This window comes from Sylvia atricapilla, chromosome 16, assembly GCF_009819655.1.
Source record: "Sylvia atricapilla isolate bSylAtr1 chromosome 16, bSylAtr1.pri, whole genome shotgun sequence".
NCBI classification, from domain to species: domain Eukaryota; kingdom Metazoa; phylum Chordata; class Aves; order Passeriformes; family Sylviidae; genus Sylvia; species Sylvia atricapilla.
The window spans coordinates 8,359,297-8,377,811 of record NC_089155.1 but is presented as its reverse complement, the minus strand read 5'-3'; the positions used below and the strand labels follow the sequence as shown (position 1 = coordinate 8,377,811).

Below are 18,515 nucleotides of genomic sequence, written 5' to 3'. Positions count from 1 at the left end.
ATCAGCACCGCTTTGGTGATGCTGGTGCTGGGGCACAGCAGCGGGTGCCGGGTGCCGGCGCTGGGGCAGGGGGCTGGGGCCGTGGGCGGTGTGTGTGTGTGTGGGTGTGTGTGTGTCTCTGTGCGTGTATGCGCGTGTGTGTGTGTGTGTGCCGTGAGGAAGTGCCAGGGCTGCAATCGCTTTTCGGAAGTGGCCGGCGGGGCCGGGCCGGAGCCTGCGCAGTGCCGCCGCCGCCGCTCGGCTCCCGCTGCCGCTCCCTCTCCCTCCGGTGCCCAGCCCGGCGGCAGCGCAGCGGCGGCGGCCGGGGGCGGCGGCGGCGGCGCGGATGCCCGGCCCGTGAGTACCCCGCGCCCCGGCCAGGGGCAGCCGCGGATGGGGGGGACCCGCTCCCATCGCCCCCTCCCTCGCCCGGTGCCCAGCCCAGCCTCGCTCCCCCTGCGGACCCCGCTTTGCCCACCCCCTCTCCGTCCCCCAGCCCCTCTGCACGCTCCTCCTGCATGGACCCCGGGCATCCTCCCTCCTGCGCGGCTCCCCACACGCGCGCCGAGCCCCGCGGAGGATGGAGAGCCCTGCCCGTGCCTGTCCTGTCTGTCCGTGCGTCCGTGTGTCCGGCTGCTGCCTGTCACCGGCCCCATGTGCGAGCGCTAGGGCGGGGAGATGCTCCGTGAGGACCGGCCGGCGGGGCGGGGGGACCCCGAGCACCGAGCGGGGAGGGGGAACTCCCCGCCGCATCCCCCCAGGGGAGGGCAGGGCTCCTGCCAGGAGGAGGAGGAGGATGGAGAGGGGGAAGGAGGGGGGCACCCTCTAGCCGCAGGGCCGGCTGCGCCGGGGTTTGCCCAGCCCGGGGCGGGGGTTGCAGGGAGGATCCCCTCCCGGAGGCCTCCCCGGCTCTTCTGCACCCACAGGTGGGTGTCAGGGCGGCGGCGGAGCATCCGCGCAGCGGCTCGGCCGGGCAGAGCTCCCTGCCCGTGCAGCTCCCCGGTGCGAAGGGTGCTGAGCCTCGCCTGGGCGATGGGCAGCCCTGACCCGGCCGGCCGGGGCTCGGGGAGCGCCGGGGTGCGCGAAGGTTGCCTGAGGTCAGGGCAGCCTCCAGCTCCGGTCCCCGCGGGCTTCTCCGGCAGCGGCGCGGCCGAGGGCTGGCTGAGGGACCTGCCTCGGTGGTGTCGGGGACGCGGCTGTCCCCCGAAGGGACGTGACATGCGACGGTCGCCCGACACGAGCCCATCACGTGGGCGGCATCGCGGGATGCCGCCGCTTGGCGCTGCGTCTCCGGGGCCGAGGGATGGAGAGGGCCAGGCGCGGTCACCGCGCGTCCCCGCGCACGGAGAGGCTCCCCGGGAAGCTCCGTCTCCCCGCCGCTTTCCATGAGGCTGCTCTGGCACGGATCCACGGCCTTATTTAAGAAACTAAACAAAAAAGTGTTAAGCGAGTGGGAGGGATTCCCCCTGCTGCGAGGGGAGTTCATTCCCCTCTGGATGCATCTCCATCCCCGTCAATGGAGATGCTCCTCCTGTGTCACGCTGGGTGAGCAGAGCCGTGGCATTTGCTGGCCCCGTGCACGTCGTTTTCTTTGGGAAAACGGGTCGCCCCAGTGGGCACATATTTCAGACTATCTCCCAAGGGAAAGCGCCACATCAGATTTCCCTACAAGGATTTTAGCTGCTCCGCGTCAGCCCTTCCCCACAAATGACTCAAGCCACTAATCAAAATACAGTCATGTTCTTCAGCAATTAAACAACCTCCACCTCACAGGACTGTCGTGGGGAAGCAGCAGTTTAGTGACACGAATATATCTCAGTCAGGGTGCAGGCACCCGTTTTGATATTATTATTTTAAAAAAAGAAAGAACTGAAGACAGATAATTCAAATGAAACCCAGAAAAGGTAAGGGAGAAAATACCTTAGCAGGGTAGTTGGTTCTGAGTCTGCCCAACGTGCTGGAGCAGCCCACCTCAGCCACCTCCTGAAGTGCATTCTCTCCCTCATCTTGGCTGAGCTTTGGTTCTAGTCTTTGCTTTTAGGCTGGACCAGGGCTCCAGCATCTTGGGTTTCAGCCGGGCTGATGTGAAGTGAGTGGGTGAGCTCAGTGCTCAGAGCTCTTCCCTGTGAGCAACAGGTCGGGAGCAGCAAAGCAGCCACTGTGTCACTCCTCAGCCTCTGCAGAGCATGAGCTCGAGCTGCTGGGGCTTTTCCTCTCTCTTTTTTCTTCTTTTTTTCCCCAAATTTTTATCCTCTGGATAAAATAATTTTGGAAAGCTCAGGAGGAAGTAAGAGCCACTCTACCTTTCCACTCCTGCTCCTCGGATCAGTTTGTGCACCAACCCCTGGTTGTGCCTGAGCACCCCAAAAAAGAGCAGGCAGGGCACAGCCAGGCCAGCAGGCACCACCCCTGCCATGCCACATTCTCAGGGTTCAGCAGTGTGGGCTCTTGCCTGGAATAACAGCAGGTTCAGAGTGATCTGGTGCTCACGGCCTTCGTCTGAGACTTCCTATTGCTCAGTTCCTTATTCATCTGCACATCTCTCTCTGCATTTCCATTACAGAAGCTGTTCAGAGAGGGGGGGATCTAAATCCATCTGTTTATATACATTATTTCATAGTTGTCTCTTATTCTGGGGAGAAGAAAAGATCCTGGACCTCTTCGGTGATTTTCTTGCATCCCCCCCCCCGTGTGTTACAACCTGGATTTTACCTGTGGGGAGCACAGGATCGGGGAAGTGTCTGATGTCTTCTGTGGTGTGAGAGGGGAAGGAACTGAACTCGCAGGGACTCCAAACACCCTGTCACACACTGGGAAGCAGCTCTGTGGTGCCATCACTGCCCCTGCTCTGGCGGCTCAGGGAACGGGATCCAGCCCCAGGCATCTCCCTATTCACTGCCCATCCTGCACCAGCACCACTGGAGTCTCCTCCAGCTCATTCCCATCACTGCTGGGCTCAGCCAGCCCGTTTCCTTTCCCAGCTGCCTCTCCAGGGGTTGCCCTGTGCAGCACAGGGAGGATGACCTGCAGAGAATCCTGAATCCTCACTGCTTTGGCCATCCAATGGGTGTGATGGTAACTCCAGTAACACCACTGCCCAGCTCTCCCCTCTGCTCCCCTGGGTTTCAGGACATCCAAACCTTCTCACAGGGATCAAACATTTTAAATCCAGCTGTGCATGCTCTTCAGGAGCCATTGGCTGTGCTGGTTCACAAGCCCCAGAGTGAGTTCCCTGTGCAGTTCCCCAGCCTTCCTCAGGACCTGGAGACACAGGAGCTGGTGGGTTTGGGGTAAAACCAGTGAAGGCAGAATTCTGGCCCCATCCAGATCTCAAGCACTGTGTAAAACAAGGCAGCAACCCTAGAGTTTTGGTTGACCTTTCACCCTTCTGCGAAAGCGCTCCCTGGGAGCATGGAGAATTATTTTATTTCTGTTATTTTTGGCTGGAAATCCACTGGGTTCTTTCTTCAGAGTGGACCAGTAACAGAAACCTCCTGCCTGTGATATTCCCCCTCACCAGACATTGTGCTGGGCATGGAGGGTGATGCCTCAGCCCATCCCATCATCTCCTCCTCAGTCATTCTGAGTGTACCAGGAGAGGCAAGGAGTGCTCTGCCACTCACCCATCCTGCAAAACCTCCTGCCCTTGGCCGTTTCATGGAAGCAAAATTTAACCAGGAGCAGGGTGGAGCAGCAATGAAAACAACAACAAAGTCCTTTGGGGTTCAGCTTCACCATTCATCTTAGGCATGGAAAAAAGGGGGTTTCCTGACAGCAGGAAAATGTATGGTCGAGTTTTAGAACAAGCCACCCTTCCAGTTCTCCAACCACTTGGAACCAGCCTTGGTTGACCTTTTGAGGGCTCTTTGCTCCAGCTGTGGAGACATGCTGGGCTCGGGGGCCCAGGTTTGCCACACTGCAGACTCACTTGTCAGCACTTGCCCACTCTGGAGGCAGAAATGCTGCAAAGCCTCCAGGGCACCAGCGGGATGAGCACGGTGGGAGCGGGGCTGGCGGCATTCCTGTGTGTGGCTGTGGCTCTGTGTGCAGGGGACGGGCTGTGGGGGCACTGGCAGCCCACTCCCAGTGCTGGAAGCACTGCTGGTTCAGCCTAAAGGGGGTCAGCAAGAGGGTTTGGGGTAAGGGCTTGGGTTTTCCAATTGCTCCCCCTTCTGCAGGTTTGAACCCAAGAAAGCTGTAGCTTCCTGGACAGAAGGCAAATGCCCAAGCAGCACACCAGGGCAAAGGGCAGGAGAAGAACAAACAGGTACATATTGGCATTAGTGGGCAGGAGCTCTGAAAAAGCAACAGAAAGCTTCAAGCTAGACTGGAAAAAAAAACAAACAACAAAAACCAAGGGAAGATGCTGCCCGAGAGCCTGATGTGGGTTTCACCAGGAAGAGAGAGCTGGCAAAGCAGATTTGGGGCTGCAGAAATGTGCTGCTGTGACAGCAACTCATGTCCTCTGATGGGACCTGCACCCTGCAGCACCCTGGGGGCTCAGCAAAGGGCATCACCATGGCCTGTCAAATCAGGGGTCTCACTGAGATCCCCTGCAAGGCCCACTCCCACCATCTGAGCCCAGAATGCCTGTGATGGGCAGCGTCTGTGGCCAGAGTCCTGCACCCCGGCCATGCCTGCCCTGTCTGGCAGCAGTGGGATGCAGCAGCTGCACTGTCAGACACTGCCCCAGGGCCACCTCTGTGGAATGGGGCCACACAGGGTGACAGTGCTTCCTTCCTCCCCACACTGCCAGCTCCTCCCTGGGGTGATGGAGCTGAACCCCACCATCAATTTTCCCCTTTGGTTGGGGTTTAAATCACCAGGGCAGCTGGATTCAGAGGACATGAATTGCTCACCCCGATCCCTTCTGGTGGCTAGGGCAGGGCAGAGCCTCACTGCTGCCCTGGCACCATGACCACACCACAGGGGTCACCTGTGACCCTTGGGATTCTCCAGAACTTGGGCAGGGCATTGAGTCACCAGATCCCCCCTTCCCTGGGTGTTTCCCTGCAGGATGGTCTCCTGGGGGGCTCAGTCCTCAGACACTCAGTGTTTTAATTCAGGACCAGAGTCTGATATGGGAGGAAGTTTTGCTGGTACAAGTGACAGCCCAGCTTTGAAAGTAGTCCAGGGACCTGATGTTGGGGACGTGTCCCAACCCTGGGACATGTCCCCATCAGCACAAAGTGACATCTGCCTGACGCCAGGCCTCCAAAGGCATCCGTCAGTGTGCAGGCAGCAGCACCCATAGCTGAATAAACCACAGTGGGCAAATGCCCCTGGGTGCAGCATTTGGGATGTGCTCCCCTTGTCCCCAGTTGTGCTACTGGTGTGGCCCTGGCCTGGCTGGTCCCACCACTGGTTGAGCCAGGCTCAGCCCTGCCCTGACCACATCAATGCCACACGGGGCCATGCTTTGGGCAGGAAGTGTGGCTGGAGAGCAGGGCCAGGCCTGTCCTTGGCATGGGCAGACTCACCTCCTGCCTGTGCCAGCACAGGCTCCCAAACCTCCTCGTGCACCTCCTGGTGCCTCCCATGCAGGGCTCTGGATGCAGCCAGTGGGGTTTGGTCTTGTGCAGAGGCTGGGGGAAAAATCGTCCCTCAGCTGTGTTGAGAGCTCTCAGAGCTGTGCTAAGCCAGCCCTTTGATCCAGCATTGCCCTGTGATGCAGTGTCTTTCCTTTTCATCCCAATCCTGCCTTGGTTCTCTGCCTGGTTCCTCATTTCCTTGAAAGATGCCATTTTTCATTCCTCAAATTACCACTGTCCTGTGGTCCCAGGGGCCTGGAGCTTGCTAGGAACAAGGAGCACCCTGCCACCTGCCCAGCTCAGTTCTTGCCCTGGCCATGCTGTATCCCTCCCTTTCCTCTGATCTTCCCTCCCATCCACCACCAGGCTCTCCATCCATTTAGCCCCTGCTGAGTATTGATCACTGATCTGTCTTCTCCTTTCCCATGGATCATTAGGGAAGGCAGAACAGGCACCTGCCCTAACACCAGGATACTTCTAGTAGTAGAAATAATTGCCAGAGCTTGCCTTACTAAATCCCCCAGCTGGGGGATTTTTATGCTGGCATGGGGCTATTTTTATGTTGTAAAATAATTAACTGTGTTTCAGTGCAAAAGCTGGGGTCAGGGCATTGGGTGCTGGTAATGCTGTGCCTGCCGTGCTGCCCAGCAGCTGTGGTGCCAGGACAGAGCCCTGGGTCTGTTCTCGTCTTCCCAGCAGGTGCTGGGGAGGTTCATGTGGTCCTTTTGGGAGGGCTTATGGTGGGATTTAGCTTGGAGGACGCTCAAGCAGAAATACACTGGGAGCAGAGGAGTCTGGAAAAGGATCCCGGCATCATCCTCATCCTGGCCGGAGAGGGACTGTCAGCTCTTGTGGTGTGAAGGACTGGGGAAGTATTTGGACACACTGGAGCATCTCACAGTTCCCATCAGCAGGATTTGCCTTTCCAGCCTCTGGGAATGGCAGAGAAATCACTGCAGGGCAGAGGATCTCCCCAATGGTACCTGCTGGCCACCGCTGCCTCAGCCACGTGTGTGAGCACATCTGCAGTGTTATCAGTGCCAATGGCAGGGCAGCGAGGACACGGCAGGGTGCAGCCACATGGGCAGACCCACAGCCTCATCCCTGCAGGACCCAGAGAGCCCACCCAGCCACTGCCAGGGCTCATTGGCACGGCTGTGAGGTAGGATTGGGGTCAGCCCAGCCCCATCCTGCAGAGCCAGGGGGCACAATCCCCAACCTCTTTATTCTTTTTCGAAAAGATTGCTAAGGGGGGGATTGAAAACCGAGTCTAAAAATAACTCCTAAAACTTCCTGTACTGCTGGCAGGTGGCTGGGACAGGCTGCGGGGGCGGGAGGCAGCTGTGGGGCTCAGCAGTGGTGCCTGGGCTGTCACCACGGGGTAACCCCGGCAAGAAGGGTCCCGGGGGGTGCCAGCCCCCTGTCACCCACCCCAGCTGCCTGCTGGGCTGCCTTGCCTCTGGTTGCACTCAGTGGCTGGTTCCAGCCAAATTTGGCAGAGATCAGAGGTGCTGGGACCTCCTGGGAGAATGCCAGGGAGGGGGTGGGGAGGCTGCAGGCTGTGCTGAGCCCTTATTAGACACTGGAGAATCCAGCAGCACGCCGGAAGCCGGGGCTGCCAAGCTCTCCTTGTGCTGATCCAGCGTGGCTGGTCTAGCAGGTGATGGGTGTTTGCAGCTCCTCCAAGGCATGGCGAGGGGTCAGGCCCGGTGCTGCTCTCGGCTGAGGCATCACGGGGCCAAGACAAGGAATTGGGCAGGGATGGTGTCCCCATTGCCACTGGGGGTTTGTTCGTTGTCCCCACTTAAATGATCCCTGCATCACAGGGTTCTGTGATGAGCAGCAAAGCTGCCGTCCCGCTTTTGACCCCTAAAATACGAAGGGAAGGCCCTTCCTGGGGTGGAGAGGTGGCCAGAGAATAAAAATCCTCTCAGTCCTGTGAGCTGGGGGTGGCAGAGGCCGTGGGAGCGTGGCTGTATCCTGACAGCCCCAGCTCTCTTCCTGCCTTGGAGCAGCAAAGGGAATCCTGGAAAAGCGCCTGGGAAATAAATGAGGTTCGGGTGCCCGGAGAAGCGGAGCCCGGCTGAGCCCCGGGAGCGCCAGGAGGTGACGGCAGGGGAAGGAGCTGCCGAAGCCGGTGGGGACTTTGGGGTGACGGGAAGGTTTCCCCCGGGTGGAGTGGCGCTGGGGACAGCAGCAGCAGCACAAACGCGTTGTGTTTTGGGTGCCGGGTGTGCGGGCTCGGGAGGAGAGGCGATAACAGCCCGTGTCCCGGGGAAGGCGAGGGGAAGCGGCTGCGCTGAGCCGGGCGCTGGGATGAGCTGATAACAGGCACATGGCGCTGCCCCAGGGGAGCGGGGGTGGCTGCCAGCATCCCTCCTCCCTCTTTCTCCCCTTGCTGCCCTTTTTCACCTGCGGTGAGACCGTGCCACCGAGGGGCAGCCGCCAGCAGACACCACAAGCGGTGTTGGTCGCTTGTGGGCTGGAGCCTCCTCCATCCACAGCAGTGCCGAGGGTGAATTTAATCAAGAAAAAGGAGGTTGGCGGCTGATTTTTCTCTCTCTCTCTCTCTCTTTTTTTTTTTTTTTTTTTTTTTTTTTTTTTTTTTTTTTTTTTTTTTTTTTTTCCCTGAAGAGGAAAAAAAAAAACCAAACAACTTTGTTTGTGAGTCACTCTTGGCCGAGGGAGCAGGGCTGCGCTCAGAGCATCAGGCTGGCACATCCCACCTCGAACGGGCGATGCCGCCGGGAGGCAGCGCCGGCGGCTCTGGCTCAGCCCACCCTGAGCACAGCCCCTTTGCCGCACTGCCCACCTCGCTGCCGATGTCTGCGCCGTGCGGGCACCGCAGGAAGCCCGGGGACATCGGGAGCACAGCGTGGCAGAAAGCATTGTCGCTTTGAAGTGGCCTCGGCTGGTCACCGAGGAGCTCGGTGCAGCCTGGGAACATATCCCGCCCGTCACTCCGGGCAGAGCCACTTCCTTGGCCACGGGATTGCTCCAGCACCAGCGTGCCCGGGCTGTTTCTGAGAAGCTGCCATCGGCGCCAGTCCTGGCTGAGGAGCCCCATCTTGGTGGCCCTCGTGCTTGCAGCTGCAGCTGGATCCTGCCATCCTGGAAGCAGGAGGCTGATGTGGCTCAGCCCCTGGTGGGACCCACGGTGCCCCTCGATGGGGCAGCTGGCCCCGCGGTGGAGCAGCAAGGAGAGCGTCTGGGCCGGGCTGGGGCTTTCCCAAAAAAGGCCTGAACTCTTCGGTTGACTTTGCCACTTCCCTTACCACTCCCTTTCCTGTTAGAGGATGTGTTCAGCCGCTTTTCTTTTCTCTTTCTCTCTTCTTTTCTCCCCCACCTCCCTGCCCGCAGACCCGGCGGTCCCGGCGATGCCGCGCGCCCCCTGAGCCGGCCGGGGTCACCCTGGCTGGCACGATGGCCAGGCTGCAGGTACGGACACGCCACAAGAGCTGCTCCCACACCCCCCAGTCCTCCCAGCGCCCACGGCACAGGGTCGGTGGGCACATCGGGGGGCAGCCCAGGTGGTGCTAGGTAGGAGCGCCCCTGCACTGAGGTGGGTGCTGATTTGTGCCCCGTGCTGCAGAACTGGGGGAGCCTGCTTTGCCCAGGGTGAGCAGGGCGCAAGGAGCTTCATGTGCAGGCGTGTGGGATGGGGCCAACATCCCAGCTAGGCCTGCTAGGAGGGAAGGTTCCCCTTTGAAAGTGATTTTGGGGAGAGCTCGTCTTGTCTGGTTGCCTGGAGGGTCCCCACTCCATTTGGCAAGAGGACAGTGTGGTGCCAGACATCATGGGGACATCATGGGCATGTGACGGCACTTGGCACAGCCCGGGGACAGGCAGCACATGGGGCCTCCCAGACTCACAGGGGGCTTGGGGAGCTCAGGGAGGGTGGCTTTTGGAGCGTCTCTTCTCTCTGTGGGGAAATGTCCCCTTTTTGTCGTCCTTCCTCTTTCTGCAGCCTCGAGCGCACGCCCTCGCCTTCCCTCCGGCACTTCCCTATCCGCCAGCCCCACGGCAGGCCCTGGCACTGGGACAGCTGGTGACAGCCCCACGGCACCCAGTCCCTGCCAGCGTGGGGAGGTGGGGGGTGGCAGGGGCATCAATGGGTGCACAGTGCTGGGAAGTCATCCCTGCAAATCCAGACCATTTCGGCAGTGCCCTTCAGTGCCCATCAGAGTGTGCTGGCATTGCTTTTTGGTGCCAGCAAGGGTCACACCAGCATCACCTCTTGGTGCCATCAGACAAGGTCCCTGCGGTCCCTGTGCAGGCCCACAGTTCTTTTCTCTCTGTTCCCCACGGCACAGCACACTCCTCCAGAATGGCCCTGGGTGTGTCCCACAGCACCTAGGGAGGGCAGCGACCCGACCCTGCTCCTGGCTGAGCACATCCGTTGGGATGGGAAGGGGATGCTCCTGCCAGAGGATGCCACCCCCTCCTGCTGCCTTTCCAGGGTGTGTTGGCTCAGCCACTTGCGTGTCAGCTCTGGCCGAGAAGCAAAGCAAAGTACCTGGACAGAAGTTCCTACAGAGCAAAGCCACACGCTGTCCCCACATCCCGGTCCCTCAGTCACCTCCAGTCCAACCATTCCATAGCCCAGGGCTGTGGCAGAGCCAGGCTGAGCTGGGAGGGAGCAGGGTTTTCCCAGCCTTCAGGTTGTCCTCCTGCTCACTCTGTTCCCACAGCCTCGACCCCAGTTCCTGTTGTTGGTGCTGCAGCCCCCGGCAGTGCTGGGTGCCATGGGATGAGCAGTGAGATGTGGGTGAGCAATGGGAAAAAGGGTCCTGGGAGTGGAAAACGGTCAGAGGAAGCAAAGGAAAGGGAAAAATGGGGGGTTAAGTGGACCCAAAGGCAGCACGGTGCGAGAGGGAGCAGAGCTGCTGCCGAACCAGGTGACAAGGTCACAGCTGTCCTGCCAGCACTTGGGGCTATAAATAGGGACAATTGGGAGTGAAACACAGACTCTCTCCTTTTTCGTTCCTGTGGGAGCACTGGGAGTGTGGGAGGGTTGGTGAGGGTGTTGTGAGGGTTCCTGAGTGCCCAGGAAAGCACTGCTGAGGGATGGTTGTGCTGGGAAACAGGGGCCTCTACCCCCGGGACTCATGGAGGGCTCTGGGGGACAGCTCTGTCCCCAGCTGCATCCCACACCCTTCCTCTGACCCCCCCTTGCTGAGTCCACAGCAAGACTCAGACCCGAGATGATGAGACCTGGGGCTGCTCAAGGTGGGGATGCTGAGGCTGAGATCTCCAAGGGGCTGTCCTTACCTGCTGCCTGTGCTCCCATTCCTTCCTTTTGGCAGGGGAAGGACCATGATTGCTGCCCGTCCCCCTTGGCAAGGCACAGAGAGGTAGAGGCAGCTGTGGCCTGACATAACCACTGCCTGTGCTGAGCCCAGGACCCAGCATCTCTCCTACCCAGGAGCATCCTTGCTCCAGGCTGAGCCGGTGGTGCTGACAGGGACAGGCAGGTGGCATGGGACAAGGTTTGGTTTAGCACCAGGAGCTGTGAAAACTCACCACCACCACCCTGTTTCCTTCCACTCACATGATGCCGTGGAGCGGCTCCAACTTCCCCATCCCTTCCCTGAAGACACCAGGGATTTCAGCCACTCTTCCTCATTGCACAGGGCATGGCTTGGGGTGTGCAGGGTCAGCACTGAGCCCCTCACCCCACCAAGCCCCTCTGCTGCCTGCAGTGAGCCCCACAGCATCCCCAAAGTGTGGGATGGGATCCCAGGCAAAGCAGGGGGCTGGCAGAGCATGTCCCAATGCATTTCCTCTTCTACTTTCCTTCTCACTTCCTTTTCTTGCACTTTCTGCCTGCTGCCCTGCCCTCACTTGCCACCTGCCCAGGGCTTTCCTCAGCACCAGGCAGCCCCCGGAGCCGCTCAGAGCCGGGGTTTCTGTGCAGTAACGTGGTGCCACTCCTCTCCCTCCCCACAGGCTCCATCCAGGAGGTGGCAGGGACTTTAGCCGGGGGGTCTCACAGCTCACCCGCGGGCTGGGAGGAGCTGAGAGCGGCAGAACAGCCCCTGGAGCACGACCCAACCCCGTCCACCGTGTATGAGGCTGGGACGCAGGTGAGGGGTGACCCGCCGGGGAGCAGGGTGGCGAGCAGGAGCCAATACTAAATCACAGCAGGTCACGGCACAGGGGTTGCTCCTCTACCTCTGTGTGCTTGCACGAGGTGGGGGATGATCAGCGGCAGCTCCCTGACCCTCTCCACCCTCCTGCCTTTCAGTACGCAGGACCCGCGTCCACAGAGTCACCCCTTCCGATGTCCCGGCATGAGACTTCTCCGACAACGGTGCAACCCGCCAGCAACCACCGCCCCAACGCCTGCTGCTTCTGCTGGTGCTGCTGCTGCAGCTGCTCGTGGTACGTCCCCCTGCCCACCTGGCCCTGCCTCCTGCAGGGGCACTGAGCACCACCCACCCACCTCCTCGTCCCATAGGCAGGGCAGGTCATAGAATCCTGGGTGCACTGTGACTCCTGTTCATGAGCCAAATCTCTTAGGATACACAGAGCAGAAAGCAGCAGTGAGACTCCCCAGTGCTGCCCTGATGGACTCCAGGGAAGGATGACCCTGGTCCATACAGAACTCTGGGAAGCTCTGCCCTGGAGCAGTGGGCACAGAGTCCAGCCCTGTCCTCCCAGCACTGGCCAAAGCCAAGGATGGAACCAGCTGCTTGCCTCCATCTGCATCTCCTGTCCTTACTGAGGATCTCCAGCTCCTTATTCTCTGGATAGCCCAGATTCTGGAGAGCCCATCTGCTCTTCCTCCTCAGCATCTGCTCGTTCAGAGATTGCTGATGCCTCTGGCTTTACAGCAGCTTTGGTCTTTACAGCCACCAAGAGCAGCAAGCTTGGAGGAGCAAAAATCCCTGGAGCTGAGCCCCGTGCATTTCCCTCCTTAGGGAGGTGGCCGCCCTAGGTTTGGTGGCATTCCCTGTGTCTCTCCTTCATCTCTGCAAGAACCTGTGAGCAGAGATGGAGCAGAAATCCTGGAGATGGGACAGATATCCCTTCTGTCTCCTGCTCCTGCAGCAAGGGGTGCTGGTTGCCGAGTGGGGCTCAGGCATGGCAGGCAGTGAGCCCTGGGGGTGGCAGAGGCAGGGACATGCCCGCGGCTTTGCCCACCCCAGCTGCCCACGCTGGGGCAGAAGTTTGTACAGCCAGTCCTGAGCGAGCAGCGAGGGACAGTGTCGCAAGCAGGAAGGGCTGCGGTCAGTGCTGGGCACGGAAATTCAAGGGCCCAGGGGAAGCTGGCTGATGGCTGCTCTCCACTTGTGCCACCAGCACCCCCAGGGACAAGGGGACACAGGGACAGGGAACACCGCATCCCCAAGCCCCAACACCTCTATCCCACTATCTGCCTCCAGGCCAGACCGGTGCTGGCACATCACCAATAAACGCTTGTTTATTTATTGGTGATTATTCATGACACAACAGCTCACAGTTGTTGTGAACACAGCAGCTTCGCCTTGGGCCGATCCAGCACTGACCTCTGCCGGCTGCTGTGGCCACTCCAGCTCAGCTCAGTCCTGGCACACATCCCTGGCACATGGTCCTGGCACACGGCCTGAGTGGTGGAGCGGGACCAGGGCCACAGCAGGGACACCACAGGGACACCCTCACATGGTGACAGAAAAAATGCATGAGGGAGCCAGGATGCCACCGGGGCAGTGGGTGAGAGGAAGGCATGGGTGGAGGAGTGCTGGTGCCCACGGAGGAGACTCTGTGGGGTCAAGGTGGGGTCTGCATGTGCCCCCAATGCCCCTGACTACCTTTCTGTCTCCCCGTTAGGAACGAGGACCGAGAGCGAGCATGGAGGGCATCCCGGGAGACCAAACTGGAGACCATCCCAAACTGTGAAGCGTGGTGAGTGCAGGGGCAGTGCAGTGTGGGGCGGGGGGGACACCTGTGCTCTGCCCTTGGGGTACACAGCAGGCAGAGGATCAGGACACCAGGGCTCAGGGGCTCCTGGTGATGTGTCCAGCAGCTCATCCGCAGTTCTCACCAAGAAAAGGGAGCCTGGAGCCACAGGCTGTATCCTGCTGTGATTCTGCCCCTTGGGCCCATTGCAAAGGGAAACTGAGGCATGGAAGAACCTCAGCAGATTTCAGACCTCATTCTGCCGTTTAGACAGAAGAGCAGCCACAGGGAGGGGAGGGGACAGGCCATTCCCAGGGGGTTTCAGCACTGAACTGGAGGCAGCAGCAGTGTCCATGTCCACTCAGGGAGGAGCAGAATGGGCCGGCACCGCACTCCGGGAATGCTTGGCACCAAGCACCCATTCCCTGAGTGACAAGTGTGACACCCAGCCGTGAGGGGCTCTGTGCAGTGCCTGGCACAGCCGGGTTAGGGTTAGAGGTGCTAATTAGCCATGAATAATGAGTGTACCTGGCCTGCTTGAGCAGGTGCTGAGCATTTGCTGGGCAACAGCCTCCCTCCCTCTCCCTCCCCAGCTGGCAGGGGTGATGGACCCATGTCTGTCTGTCTTGGCTCCGAGCTGCCTCTCCACCAAAGGGCTTTTCCTCTTGTTGGGATTTGTGCAGAGCCAGCACCAAAATACAATCCGTTTTGGGAAAATCTAGCCCTAAGCAAGGCCATGCTCCAGCCTGGCTGAGCAGAGCCAGGACAGACCCCACGTGTGACCTCTGAAAGCTCCGTACCACCGGAGCCTGAGCAGGAACAGCCTCGTCATGAGCACTGAGCACGGGGGAAGTGGTTGGGCACAGTTCCTCTGGGACGGAACCAGGGATGAGCAGGAGGGACACAGTGGGTCTCTGGCCGGCTGTAACACCATCCTCTTGCCTTCCCATGGACCTGTCAGTGCCAAACCCACGCCAGAGGAGGTGCAGGGCTGGGCACAGTCCTTTGACAAGCTGATGAAGAGCCCGGCGGGGCGCAACGTCTTCCGGGAGTTTTTGCGGACTGAGTACAGCGAGGAGAACATGCTCTTCTGGCTGGCATGTGAGGAGCTCAAAACCGAGTGCAACAAGCACACCATCGACGAGAAGGCCAGGATGATCTACGAGGATTACATCTCCATCCTCTCTCCCAAGGAGGTAGGAGGCAGAACCTTTGAGGGGAGGGCTCAGGCTAAAATGGGGCTGGGGAGGACTCTCAGGGAGAGGGCTCAGTTCCAGCCGCTGCCAGAGCCCTGTGACAGTTTAGGGATGAGTTTGGCAGGGTAATGGCGGTGGGAAGGGGATATCCAGCCCCCCAAAACCCGCGGGACGCTGCTGGCAGTGGGACCGCGGGCCGGGTTGTGCTGCGGAGCCGAGACCTCACGAGGGCACCAGCGGGCCGAGAAAATGCTGCATCCCGCCCTGCAGCATCCCCGGAGTGCGGGTACCCAGGGCGGGACCACCCCAACCCACCTCCCTGTACCCAGCCGGGGGACACAGAGGGGACTCCGAGAGATCTCCACTCCTCCCTGAAACCCTCCCCAACCACCAGGGCTCCATGTCAATATTTTCTGGGAGGGAGCACACTGTGGTCTTCCCACATCTGGTGCTGCACTGTTACCCAATTTCCCGTGAGAGGAGGTGGAGGTGTGCTGGGGAGGGTGCTGGCCCGGGGGCTTGTCCTTGGGTGTCCCCCAGCCCCCACTTTCTCTCCGTGCCTCCCAGGTGAGCCTGGACTCGCGGGTGCGGGAGGTCATCAACCGGAAGATGCAGGAGCCGTCCTCGCACACCTTCGACGACGCACAGCTCCAGATCTACACGCTGATGCACAGAGACTCCTACCCCCGCTTCCTGAACTCTGCCATTTACAAATCGCTGCTCCAGACCGTATCCCACTCCTCCTCGGAGTCCTAAGGGCACCCACTAGCTGTGGGGACACCAGTGGGGACATGGTGGCCAGGGGCGGTCTGTGCCTCCTCCCCTCTGCCGCCCTCCTTGCCAGACCTCACTAGGTTTTTAGCTTTTTACCTATGAACTGTCACCCCGGTGTCTGGGCCACACTCCAGGACTGTCCCCAGGACACAGCTTGGGCCAGCTCATACTACTGATTCCCCTGCCCTGTCCCCAGCACTGGCCGGAGCGAGCTGGGGGAGCACGGGACAGCACCGGGGGCCTGGCTCCCTCCACACCCTGTTTGGAAGAGGTCACTTTATCCCAAGTGGGTTGGGGGTTTTTTGAGGTGAGGAGGGAGGTCGATTGTTGTTGGTTTGAGTTTGTTTCTTTTTTAATTTTAAATGCTCTTTTGGTTGGCTTTTACTGGGGGACTTGAGGTGCGGGGGTGGGGGGTTGACAAGCATCTCTGTACATATAAAAATCTTGTCAGGTTTACCTTGCTCCAGCTGTTTGAGATGGCCCACAGGGCAGGGGGTGGTGCTAGAGCCTGTTTGTATTCCCAGTGGATCCGGATGGAGCAGAGGGCAGAGCTCTGAGGTGCCAGAAGGATGTGCTTGAGGGGGTGTCTTACAGCTGCCTCCCCATGACACATCAGCACTGCTGCAGCCCCAGGACACCACACACTGTCACCCCTATCTTCCATCCTTGGTGCATGGACCTCAGAGAGGGGGGAAAACCCTGTGCAGGTGTTGTTTGCCCTCCTGCAAAACCCACAGGCTCCAGGACGCCTGCATGAGAGGGCTGCCAGCTGGCCCAGCCCTGCCCTGGCAGCAGGGAGAAGCCCAGGGCTCTGCCCTGGTCCCTCACTGAGCAGGGACCTGGGCTCCACAGGGGATGGGAAGTGTCATAAGGAGGATACAGAATTCCCATGGTTTTGCACAGCACAAGGAATGATTTACTGAAGGCTCAGTATCCAGGATTAAAACATGTCCGTCCCTGCCCTTCACACTGAAAAAAAAAAAAAAGCCAACACAGGGGTTTTGCTGCCAGTCTTTGCTTTTCCTGATCCACCACAGCAGTTTCTTATTTATCCACCCCTTCCCCTCCTCTCTTCAGTCCTTCCAAAAGAAAAAGAAGTGCTTTTTATTGAACATATTTTTTAAACAAACCAATTCTTTCAGCTTTTATTTTTGTTTTGTTTTTGTTTCCTTCCTTCCTCATGGCATGACTGTGGAAATTCATGTCAGTAAATTTAGTTTTCTTTGCCAAGCTGGAAACACAGTTCAAGAAAATGTATTTTTGAGAGAGACCAGTAATGGTTTATTAGGAATGCTGGTATTGTTATTACTGGCAGGTTTTCCCCTAGTCTGCACCCTTACAGCATCCCCACCCTGCACAGGGGAAGTTTTAGTTCTGGGTTTATTCTGTGAGTAAGGAAAATGCTCTCAAATGTGGCCCCTGCCTGAGGATTGGAGGTTGAACATCCCTGAAGCTGTTCCAGAGCAAGGCAGGGCAGAGCCCCTCCACAGACCACAGAGGACACAGCACAGGGAAGATCCCCACTTCCATGAGATAATCTAGTTTTTCTCTTGCTCCCAATCCCTTTTAAACACCTTACAGGCCAATCTTTACTTCTGAAACACCTCTTTATCCAGTGTACTTCCCTTCCCTGGCTCTCCTTGGTGTTATCCCAGAAAATGGCACTGTAAAATGACATGGTGCTTTTCCCAAACTCCTGCTTGGGACTCTTGGTACCTAATTCAGGATTGTCAGAAGGCTGTACACAAGCTCAGCTCTGCTCCTCACGGTAACACAAGAAGAAAGGCAAAAGGCACTGGTAAAGAGCTGGCTCCCTTTCCCAGTGCACGAGCCAGTGCTGTGGTCAGCGTGGGTTTCAGATCCTGAAGCTTTTTTCTTTCAGCATCACTGCGAGGACACTGCTCCCTCCCAAGCCTGGCTTGAATAATCCCATTCACCACAAGACTCGTGAGGCTTAAAGGAGTTGTCAGCGTCTTTGAATATTTTTCTTCTTGGGAGACTTGGCTGCACCCTGTAAAGTGAAAGCCCTGAGCGAAGGATGCTGGTGGGATCCCTGCCTCCGGAGCAGCACAGCCCTCAAAGGGGCTGGGAGCACGTTTTCCGCTGCTTTCATGTGGCTGCTTACTCCTCTCCAAACATCTCCGAGGTCTCTGCTCAATGTCTGCTGTCTGGCATGCTGGGAAGCCAGTGGAAATACTTGTTTTTCACTCTGGAAGAGGGAAGCGATGCCATGAGAGATGTGACTGCAAATGCTCCTGCCCTGCCCGTCAGCAATGAGCTGGAGGACACAGCACAGCTCCTGGGCAGCCTCAGACCCACAGACCTTGCTGGGATTCCCCAGATGCTGCATCACCCCAGTTAAAGGCTATGAAAAGGAAAGAAGAGGGATTTTAAGTCTGGCTGAAAGCTGTTGTGAGGTCAGATGGAATTTCCCCACCAGTTTTTAGTTAGCTCCCAGAAGGAGCCTGATTCTGCAGGTCTCCTTCACAGGGTCACATCTGCACATCTGGAGCTGGCTTTGCTACAGGATCCTTTCCTTATCCGACCCCTTCCAAAAACCAGCTCTGAGCTCGTTTCAAACCTCCTCCACTTCTACAGCTAAGTGCTAACAGCTCCCACCCATCCCTCTTGCCCTTACCTTGTCCAGATCCAAGCCTCTGAAATTTTTCCTGTATTTGCAGCATTTTCCCTTCTCCTGAGCCTCTCCAGCAAGCCCCTCTGAAACTCCAGGCTGTTTTTCAGCTGTCAAGCAACAAGCAGAGCACAAATAGCAAAGTGCCTGGGACTCCCTCTGAACAGTTTGGGGTGGAATTTTCTATGGTTGGTGTCACCCTGCTTTCAGTCTGTTACAACCTGGGCAGTACATTATCTTTGCAGCAGCCAATGCTATTGGCATTTAAAGGCTCAAGATGCCAAGGAATCAGTGCAAAATCCAGTGAATGCTGCCAAGATGGAAAGCAACATCTGATCTCTGCCCCAAAAGCTGTGTCCTGTCATCAGTACTGCCCACTCAGCTGCCCCAGGCCTTGGTTCAATGGTTGAGATTCCATGAGGTGACAGAAACAAGCCTTCACACATCGAGGGTGTGCCTGCAAGTCATGTCACTTTCTGCTGCTCCAGGCATTATTCACAACCCTCAGCCACCTGGACATGG

General features: G+C 58.5%; 1 protein-coding gene across 3 annotated transcripts; it reads left to right on the top strand.

Annotated features, from left to right (window-relative positions):
- The first annotated feature begins 215 nt into the window (after positions 1 to 215).
- RGS19 (regulator of G protein signaling 19) lies at positions 216 to 16,618 on the top strand. Of its 3 annotated transcripts, none has more exons than XM_066330827.1 (6): positions 216 to 336; positions 11,460 to 11,596; positions 11,758 to 11,894; positions 13,323 to 13,397; positions 14,353 to 14,587; positions 15,155 to 16,618. In XM_066330827.1, the coding sequence occupies exons 3-6, from the start codon at positions 11,794 to 11,796 to the stop codon at positions 15,341 to 15,343; spliced, it is 600 nt and encodes a 199-aa protein (XP_066186924.1). In that variant the 5' UTR covers positions 216 to 336; positions 11,460 to 11,596; positions 11,758 to 11,793; the 3' UTR covers positions 15,344 to 16,618. The 3 variants fall into 3 exon arrangements, with proteins under 3 accessions (XP_066186924.1, XP_066186922.1, XP_066186923.1); XM_066330826.1 differs by lacking the exon at positions 216 to 336 and adding an exon at positions 8,824 to 8,948; XM_066330825.1 differs by lacking the exons at positions 216 to 336; positions 11,460 to 11,596 and adding an exon at positions 8,807 to 8,948.
- The last annotated feature ends 1,897 nt before the right edge of the window (positions 16,619 to 18,515 follow it).